The 9,919-nt window shown below is 38.6% G+C and overlaps 1 protein-coding gene across 2 annotated transcripts; it reads right to left on the bottom strand.

Annotated features, from left to right (window-relative positions):
* Window positions 1-938: 938 nt before the first annotated feature.
* Window positions 939-7,141, bottom strand: DCAF12 (DDB1 and CUL4 associated factor 12-like protein). Of its 2 annotated transcripts, XR_010517668.1 has the most exons (5): window positions 6,476-7,141; window positions 5,759-6,415; window positions 5,504-5,692; window positions 5,200-5,421; window positions 939-1,403 (listed from the first exon to the last, which is right to left on the bottom strand). XR_010517668.1 is itself a non-coding variant. In XM_065222762.1 (4 exons), exons 1-4 carry the CDS (start codon window positions 6,854-6,856, stop codon window positions 5,263-5,265), a joined length of 1,386 nt encoding a protein of 461 aa, XP_065078834.1. In that variant the 5' UTR covers window positions 6,857-7,141; the 3' UTR covers window positions 4,075-5,262. The 2 variants fall into 2 exon arrangements, 1 of the variants encoding a protein (XP_065078834.1); XM_065222762.1 differs by lacking the exon at window positions 939-1,403 and having other exon boundaries at window positions 4,075-5,421.
* Window positions 7,142-9,919: the final 2,778 nt, after the last annotated feature.

The raw sequence follows: 9,919 nt of genomic DNA, 5'->3' as shown, positions 1-9,919 counted from the left end.
GGTGGTGTTCTCCAGTACACAACGGAAAACTGCCTGCAAGCAGCAAGTTGCAGCCCACATGAGCATCCATAGAAGGAGAAAGCAGCCGCACCGCTTTTGATCGGAATCAGTAGCTCTTCGTAAGTCGCTGTGGGCCATCTATGTCAAGCGCGTAATATTAAAGAATATAAACAGAGAGAACCCCACTCAAATTTCTATTCCAACACAAAACACAAGCTCCTGCTGCAGTTAATAAATTAGATTTTTTATATAAGACCACGTAGTCCTATAGTTCGTATACGTCACCATTGCGTACAATTTCATAGGGCTGTCCCTTGTAGTTTTTCCATCTTGCCGATACGAAACTGCTGAAACTTCGACTTTTAGCCACCGACTGATTCCGTATCCGTTCTACTCCCGGTAGGTCCGAACCGACTCGTCGCCAATGTTGTATTCTATTTCCCGTATTAAATTTACAGAATAAAACTCGAATTTAATCGCCCGAATACTCAACTACGTTGTTCTTTATTTTCGTCAATCAAGTCTGTTCAAGACCAACAGTTTAGTGTGGAACAAAATATCTCTCGCGATACACGGTAAATGAAACATAACAGTCAGTATGCAAGATTTTTAATCAACTACAAGACAAGTATATTACGTTCAGCACCTTCTGATTTTAAGGATAATGGTGAATTTCGAATCCGTCCGCTTATTATTCAGCATTGTTTAGGGAGCGATCTATCAATTGCAATTAATCGGCAAGCAGATTTGGGACGTCCTTTTATCAGATATTTTAGCATCAATAACAAATCTTATAATATACCAGCTGCGTGGTAAAATTCGAGTGGTAAGAAACGTAACTTCCAACAGGCTCGACTGGTGTGATCCATTATCAGCGACCGCGAAGCCCAGTACCAAGTAAGTGATATTCCACTACTGACTTAAGCCAATAGGCCAAATACACAACTTGCAAGCTCAAAAACTTCTTGAATCATCGTTATTATTTCTATAGTTTTCCAGCTGTTCGCTGCTTATCTGCGATACAATTTGTTTCTTCCATTTCTTCCAGTTGTTTCACAAGATACTAACCTACGCTTTCACACATCGCACGAAAAATGGTAATAGGTGAGAATTGAAAAAAAAAATGTTTTTGAAAGAAAAACTATTTAAAAAATAAATCACATCTTCATAGTCTGATAATTGAAAGTTTTTAAAAATGAACGTTGGAGAATATCTGATCGTTTTTCTACCGGATAGTAAAAAGTCGTTAAAACCTATACTTTGCGATCGAACGTGTGTCTATCGCATGCCTACAATTATGTACCGCGAAACTAAACGAATTTCACTAATCCTCTCTGATTTTACTCTTTTTTCGCCCCTTGTAATTCTTATTCTTGTCTGTCTATTTCCGTTTTTGCTTCACTCTGTATGTATATTGTTAAGAAATTGCATTAAAGTACGGATAGTGTGGGATGATGAATAGGGATGTGAGATCGGGGTTTTGAGGGGAGGGGGGTTTAATTTCAAAGCTGCTATACTTGAGTCTGACTACTCTGTAGAACCATACATGGCCGATGAGACTTAGCTTTTTAACTGAGTCAAATTCAACTTCAAATTGCAAAATGTGGGGTTACTCAGTGAATGAGAGAAATTTTTCTCGCTTTTCCAGGAAGAAAATCGACGAAAATTTCATTCAGTCTAGGAGATTGAGTGAAATATCTCTATACTTCCCGCATATTAAAAAAAAATCTTGAAAATCTAGGAGCGTTTTACTAACTATATGAACCACCACACTTTTTGCACTTTTGAGTCGAACTTACTGAGCTACTCTCATTGGCCGTGTATGTGTGAAACAGGAAAATCTCGAGCGAAGCAACTACGAGTTTGATTGACGAGTAAGTAGTTCGTACGGTTTTTGAGACAGCAAATTAGCGAACAAATTTAAAATACCGTAATACACCGGATGCCGGACGGTTCGTTAATCCGGACACTTATTTTTTAATCAACCCTAATAAATATGTGCCATGATTCTTAAGGATACTAGACTCATTCCAGGTGACGTGACACGTGATTACTCTTTCCGTTTAAAACTTATACTAAACTTCATAATATGGCAATGTTCTGTGCATCAATAGAAAGTAGACATGATTTACTTTGTTTTCCAATGAATAGTTATGAATATAGTCACTAAAATCCTGCTACTACAGGGCTACTTCAATTCATTTGGCATATAAACATGTTTTATGGTATTATGGAATCATAAGATGTTATAATGGGCTGTAAGACATTTCGCGAAATTTCTTTTGGCGGAATATTTCTAGACCAACAATTGAAATAGGCGGAACAACCAAACGCAAATTCCTTCAGAATCAAAGCACATCCAAGCAATCTAACACCGTCATCTGATAGAGCAAAGTTCCTTTATCGAATGGCATTGTTAGATTGCGTGGGAGTGTTTTGATTCTCGAGAATTTTGTGTTTAAAGCCATTGTTTACGTTTGGTTGTTCCGCCTATTTCAATTGTTGTTCTAGATTTGTTGACTGAATAACTTGAAGTATGTTTTGCAGTGGCGTTTCCTTAACCTTAATCTACCTGTGCACCAACTCTCAAAACATAAACAATTATCAAAATATTACTTGCAATGGATAGATATCGAGTAAACTAGAAGATTAGGTGTATTTTTCAGCCGATTCGAGTATGAATATGGCATTAAATCTGGTTTTGAAAGTTGGTGCACAGGTAAAAGTGAGATTACGGGACCCCACTGGTTTTGACTATTGATCTTAATCATGATAATATAGGCCAATTTTCCTACTTTTAAACATGAGCAGTTCTTTCTAATTATGTGAAATCTGAATTCAATGATTTTAGGAGTGTTTCCTTTCTTTTAAACTTGAGTTATAATAGTTCTTTCGAGTTTTCCTGCACACTTAAACAGAGATCCTGAGTTCGGTAAAAAAAAATTACCGTTTTAGTTCGGTAATTCTAAACATCACAGATGTTTCGGTATTTTCTCGCTTTATTGCTGAAAACTGTAAATAAAATTACCGAATTTCCGTGATTTCATTTCAATTCAACGAAAACGGTAAAAAAAATTACCGGCAGATCTGTAAATCAGCTTCATCACTGACTTCGGTGAAATATTTTACTGAAGTTTCGGTAAACAACCCGTTCCATTACCGAGTTCGGTAGTTTTCACAGCGAGAAACGTCAAATTCACCATGTTGTGATTTTCGACCTTCTTAAAAAAAATCACGTGGTTCCAAACGAGCCAAGACTGATGACGCAGTATTGAACAATCCCCTATCAGGTGTTGTAAAATGGATACAGGTGAGACGTATGGTATAATAAAAATTAGTTGCTTTATTGATATTTTTTGTTCTAGCCCGAAGATGATTTTCCGCAGGATAGTGGAAGCATTCCACTATTGGTAGTGCGAGGAAATTTCCCCGACGTGACGGATGGATGTGCAGTATGCTGGGATACCATTGCTATTCCCGTTGGCGACGATCTAAAATCAGCATTTGGGATCTTCATCCAATGCTTCCCTGTTTTCGGTGTACCACTGAATCCTTCCGACAAAAACTTTTTTTTTTGTTCATCGGTTGAGCAGTTTTCAACATCAACACATTGACCACAACTGGAGCCAAATTTTTGCATGGATTGCAATAACTGCCAGCTACGTGTAAGTTTTACATAAAACATGTCCGTAAGAATTGAATAAAATAAAGACTAAGGAAAAATGTATTTAATTTAAATAATTGATAAAGCCAAGAAAACACCTTGAAACAATATAAAGGCGAATTAAATTTGAGTCGGTAAACTTTTTTTTAAATTACATATCTTTCGGTCATTTTCATTTTCCATATCAGCTCCAAAATTACAGTTCTCCGGTAAAATCAATTACAAATCAAGCTTGTTTTTTCGGTAAACGTTACCGATCGTTCGGTAAATTTGACAGCTAGTTTTGCTGATTCAGTTTACAGATTTTTCGGTAATGTTCTCGATTACCGAACACATTACCGACCGTTCAGCTGTTGAGAATTCGGTAAATGAATTACCGAAGTCGGTAATTTTTTCTAAGTGTGTGTACTCCTAACCTCCAACACAAAATGTGTGTAAGGCAATAATCAAAATAAAATTCGTTTCACGAAATTCCGCGAAATGTCGTACAAACGTTATAATGCTATTTTGTATTTGTAAGTTACAATAAGAATTTGTACGGAATGTGTTGTACACATAAAACCTGTCAATTTTGCGTTTTTCTGATCGCTGTTCGCGAAGAATGAAGAATGGGTGCGAGAACATTATAAAATCGCTTATTACAACCATCATAAAGGGAAATTGGCAGGTTTTATTTTTGACAGTGGAGGCGTGGTGGGGGGGGGGACACACACCCCTCACCATCCCTCTCCAAAGGGGGAGTTTGGTAAAGAGAGATGAAAAAACCGATTTGTACCTTCCTTAAAAGTTGTCCTAACTCGCTGTCAACTCTCTATATGCAATTTTCACACTGCCGTACTCTAACGGAACTATCAACTCTATGCTTTCATCTACTCCATCTATCGTATAAAAATTACCACTAGTCTGTTATTTGAAATTAGCATCTTCAACTAGGTTTTATTTATCAAACTTCTTGTTACTTTCAAATACAAACTATCAAAATATTTTATGATTCCATATTTCCATAACACATTTTTAATGCGAAATCAATGGAAGTAACCCTGACAGAAGTAAAACACTGCGTGCCGTGACAACATGACCTAATCATAGCATTATTTCGACTTTAACTCCATTTTAAGAGAAATGTTCGGTAAATATAAATGTTGTGATATTACTAATATAATTTCAAACATATTTTTTAAGCATTGTCCAAAGTAAACATCAATTTAAAGCAATTTCAACACAGAAAATAAGAAATCTAGTTGAAAATTCACGGTGAAGATTCTCATGGAATATCCAGATTTCGGTGCATTACGGTGCTTAATGTTTAAAGAGAATTTTAGAATGTTCGAAAAACTGTCTGATATCCGAAAAAAAAAAGTTCAATACACATTGTGCCTGACGTCAAGATTCGTCTGTAAGTAGCCGCTTGAAAACCTCATATTCTCGCCGATCAAACTCAGCACTCGAATCAACTCGATAAGGTAAATAGGTAGGTTTGTCGATGTATCTTAAGTCGTGGTGAGGGACTGAAGAAAATAAATTATACACTATACCTTTATTTTCCTACTTGAAGGAGCCTTCTGCATATCACTCCCAGGGTTGGGTTTGTCATTCGTCTATTGCCAAATGCCCGCGTAGTTACCTATGAGCGTAGCCGGAAGGGGACCTCCGGCCGTAAACAGTCTGGTACCGCTGCTATCGTAACAGTGTGTGTAGATAGCCGGAACGTATTTGATTTGCTGGAAGTTGTCGATCTCCTCTTCGGGAAATTGTGCCTGTAGCAAGGGAAACACACATCAATTTAGACACTTACTTTTCGAACCCAGTTCAGCGTCGGATGTCACACAGTATACTCACTACGTAGCCTCGGCTGGCCTTTAGCACTACCGTGCGAGAGGCGCTGGTTTGCGATTCGAGATACTTTCCAGCACGAATGTCGTAAAACATCAACATTCCCAGTCCCGTTCCGATGGTCAGAATGTTACCCTGGAAACTGGCCGAGCGAATACCGCAACCACTATAACGGGAGGCGATCTTTTTCACTGCCTGTGGATAAGAACATTTCGATTAAAAACTGGATAAGGAGTGTCCTTCAAAACGCCAGCTACGAACCTGCAGTGTTCTCGGATCCAGCAGCAACGTATACGACCGACAACCGACTGCGTACAGGCCGTTAGGTTGGCAAGCAATGCATACATTCTCCTGACAGTTCGGTAGCTTTCGGGACAGCTTTTGCGAAAACGTTTCCGCATTGAACAGGTGCATATATCCGTTGAGCGAAAGCAATGCGATTTCCCGATACTCTTTGTGGAAGCAAAGTGCCCGGATCTTCTGTGCTCCCCGGCATTCCTTTATCGCAACCGGACTAATGTGTGCATACTTCGGGACAGCTTCCTGTTCTTCACCTTCCTTGGCGACGGGAAATTCCATATTGTCTTCATTGATGCGCCACAGGGCAACTTTGGTATCGCGAGAACCGGATACCAGAAATTGATCATCCAACCAACACATATCGAAAACCCAATCTCGATGGCCGTTCTCGCCAATGCACAAGGGATCAAGCGTTGGAAGTCGATATATGGCAATATCCGCCGAATGCCGAGCTCCCGTCGCCAGCCAACTGTGGCTCGGATTAATCTGACATGCGTGAATTCCGGACTGAGTATCTGGACTTGCTCCACGGCTATTTGGCAATGTTGGAATCGCATCGACTTTTCGGGTGTTTACGTCGTACACCATCAGCTTGTTACATTTCGTACCAAACACCACCTGAAGAAGGAAAACAGTCACTTTATAGGTACAACAAATCCATAATCCATTCGTTCCTACCTGCCGATTACTGAGCCACTGCGAACAGAAAACCTTGTTGATGTTCCCCAGCGCGATAGGGGTTTCCTTGAACATATCATGGGTCAAGATATGCCTGCTGGCATAAGCCGGATCTACGCTGCGTACTTCCTGTAAATCAGACTCCCGACTGCGAACGTAGTCCACAAAATTGAACGACGTACTTAGGACCTGATGCTGTTGAGCTGGAGTTTCCTCTTCACTATCACTGTCCTCGTAGGTGACAAAATCATCCGGTTTGTCGGGTTTTCGTCTTCGCTCCTGTCGCAGAATCCGTGCCCTCTGCCGTCGGTCGTCCAAACGAGAGGGAATGTAGCAGTTTGGATAGATTCCAGCCGCGGGTCGTTTCACAGTTTTGGACATTTCTTGCGTTTGCTCGTTTGCCTTGATAACCGGGGTGCTCTGCCACCAAAAATGGAGCCTTAAAGTACGCAGCACTAACGAGCTCTCTTTGTGTCGCACTTTGCTGTCGATATCAGAACATTTTTCACGGTTTGCTCACACTCACTCCATACGGTATAATATCCGCAAACAATACAATTCACCAACTAAGATCGAGAAAATGATTTTAATCAAACTTTTTCGGATTTTTCGTCGACAAAAATTGATTTAGGTGAAAGTTTATGATTATCGAAAAATAATACTCTGATTCAGATGTCTTCTTGACAATTCTGGCTTGTACGGGTTTGGCCGAATATACCGAAGCGGGCGTTGTTCCGAAGTCGGTACAAACTGGAATATTTTTCGGAACCTAACAAATGCCAATTGATTGGACGTTATAAGCTACACTCCAAAGATTTTTAAATCTAAATAGATTAAAAGTTACGCTAAATCTAGAAAACGAGATAAGTATAAAAATTGATTACGCGTCAGAATGTATTTTCTGCATGTATTAGAGACTTCTGAGTGGATTCTGTTTATATGTGGACACATGAAAACCATGTGGAATTTAACATGGAAGCCAAACAAATGTGTCGAATTTTATGAGTGTACACTCAAAAATATTACAAAACCAATATTGATTAAATTTTATGCATTTTATTATTAATCAAAATCTATACATTGGTCCGATTAATATTTTCTTCAAAACTATACTAAGTCCGATTATCGGAGTGGAATTCGATCAGTGTATACTAAAACGATCAAAAATGACAATGTCAAACACGATGGCACTCGTAGTCGTTTTTCAGTTCACGTTGAAGGTGATAACGTTCTCAAATGGTTCTGCAAACATCGTCCGCTCATTGATCGAAAGAAGCATACACAGCAAAAAAAGTTGTTGAATATTACATCAAAACTGCTGCAACCAGGCCAATCCATCGGTTGTGTAATATCACATTGTATGATGTACATCGATTTTGCGAACAAAATTACATCCATTGATGTAATATTGTATCTGCTTTTTGCTATTACATCATTATTTCATACATTAGCTTGAATTACGTTGATAGATATTACATTTTTTTTTGCTGTGTATAAGCCTGCCGGAAGTGGAATCAGAGCGTGCCATCAATGGCAACCCTGTATCGATTAGCCAATAAACTGCTGATGCACAGTAGTTTCTTCTATCTGTTCGACTTAACGGCCAAAGCGTTGCATATAACAATTCCGGTGGACCCAAGTTTTAGCCGCTTATCAAAGATCAAAACGGCGGGTAATGATAAACCTGGGTTTCGATAATGATAATTTATGGTATGCTTTTGCTTTAATTAAAACTTTAATTTTTATTTGAAAACAATTATATTAAGCATTAAACGAAAAAGAAGCAGAAAATACATTCCCTCGAATAAGCCGTATGTATGCATTGCAAGCATATTTCGATTTTATACTATGGCAGGTATAAATCATTTTTAAGGTATTAGTACACGAGACAAATATTTGTCTTAATTTGACAGATACATTAAATGTATCTGTCAAATTAAGACAAATATTTGTCTCGTGTACTAAAACCATAGAGGTAACTCTAAGACCAGAAGGTCCCGAAATAACGTGCTCAACTTTTTGGCTCAGCTCTGGTACTATCTTCGGTCCCAAGCTAGTCGAATCACACCTCGAAACATAGGAAAAACCAATAACCCCTCATTTTATCTGTCAAACTTTCATAGCGAATCAAAACAAACATTGCGTAGTACTAGAATTTCGAATAGAATGGGATACGTTAATCGTTTGCTTGGGACCAATAGGCTAGTCAAGTAGTGAGCCAATTTAAAATCGTTAGTTTCGTATTGATTGTTGCTAATACCTTTATACTAAGTCTGTATTCTCTCCTTTTATACCGACCTTTGCGTCGGCACGGAGAGTTGCGATTTAGCGTAACTTTTATACTATTTAGCTTCCAATATTTTTTGAGTGTAGGAAAATCCACTCACCCCTTATTTTATCTGTCAAACTTTCATAGCGGATAAAAGCAAACATAGTGTAGAACTGGAATTTCGACTAGATGAGGTACGTTAATCGATTTGCTTGGGATCAATAGGCTAATCAAGTAGTGAGCTAATTTAAAATCGTTAGTTTCCACCCAGGGGTAAGTCACTCTGCCACCTTGTGCTAACACCCACAAAAACACACTTCGATACACTTCAAACACCCACTAACACACGTCCGTCGCATGAAAAGCTAATGTTTTCATGAATTCTGGCACCACTGCTATTAATTTTTACGTTTGTTGATCAATTGGCGTTGACTACGACTCTGTAAACGTAATACTGTGCGTGAAACATGACAGACTTTGTACTATCCTTTCACTCCACCCAAACTTTCCCATAAGAAACTGTCTAAATTTGCTGGAAGAGCAAATTTTTCAACGGTGCCGTCAACGCTAATTTAGTTGTTTTCTTCTTCCAAGAATCAATCTCTTCAAATAGAACAGTGAAGTATTCTTCGTCACCAGTGGTTGCTGCTGTTGCGGTGGCATTTCAAATTTGTCGAATTTTCTACCGGGGGACAGGTATCAGAATTTCATTTAATCTTCAGCGCGTTTGGCTTCGCTTTCCCTGAGTTGCTCTACGGACGTACGGCTGTTTATTTGGACTGTATAGAGATAGGAGCATTGTCAGGACATATTTTGGGAATCTAGCAGGTAAGTGTTAGATCTCATAAGTTAGGATTATAGCTAATGGAATATATTATTTTCTAGATGGTTTGCAACATTGTGCAGATGAACTCGTTCCTAGAAAGCTACCTAATCAATTTGGAACGAATTCTCATCTCCACTAAAAATGTAAAATAAATCGACATAGTGAAACAAGCTGGACGAGAAAGCAGCGGAACACCTACGTGAAGATGCCAAGGATGGTGACCATCTGGAACAATTTCGGAGGAAATTAAACGAGAGAGGTCCTAAAGTTGGGTAAAAACGATTAATACCAGAAAAGAATAAAATGTTTTATAATTTAGTTGTGATGAGAACTTCTAATGATTAAAATA

Source organism: Ochlerotatus camptorhynchus, unplaced genomic scaffold, assembly GCF_037179485.1.
Source record: "Ochlerotatus camptorhynchus isolate MF236.1 unplaced genomic scaffold, CSIRO-AGI_Acam_v1.1 ptg000177l, whole genome shotgun sequence".
NCBI classification, from domain to species: Eukaryota; Metazoa; Arthropoda; class Insecta; order Diptera; family Culicidae; genus Ochlerotatus; species Ochlerotatus camptorhynchus.
This window is presented reverse-complemented; position numbering and strand designations above follow the sequence as displayed.

Excerpts from the sequence above, each read along its gene's own strand:
- DCAF12 (XM_065222762.1), bottom strand. The coding sequence starts at position 6,856 with ATGTCCAAAACTGTGAAACGACCCGCGGCTGGAATCTATCCAAACTGC. Across the intron at positions 6,416-6,475 it reads AGTGGCTCAGTAATCGGCAG|GTGGTGTTTGGTACGAAATG; the intron begins GTAGGAACGAAT and ends TTCCTTCTTCAG. Across the intron at positions 5,422-5,503 it reads AGGCCAGCCGAGGCTACGTA|GCACAATTTCCCGAAGAGGA; the intron begins GTGAGTATACTG and ends CCCTTGCTACAG.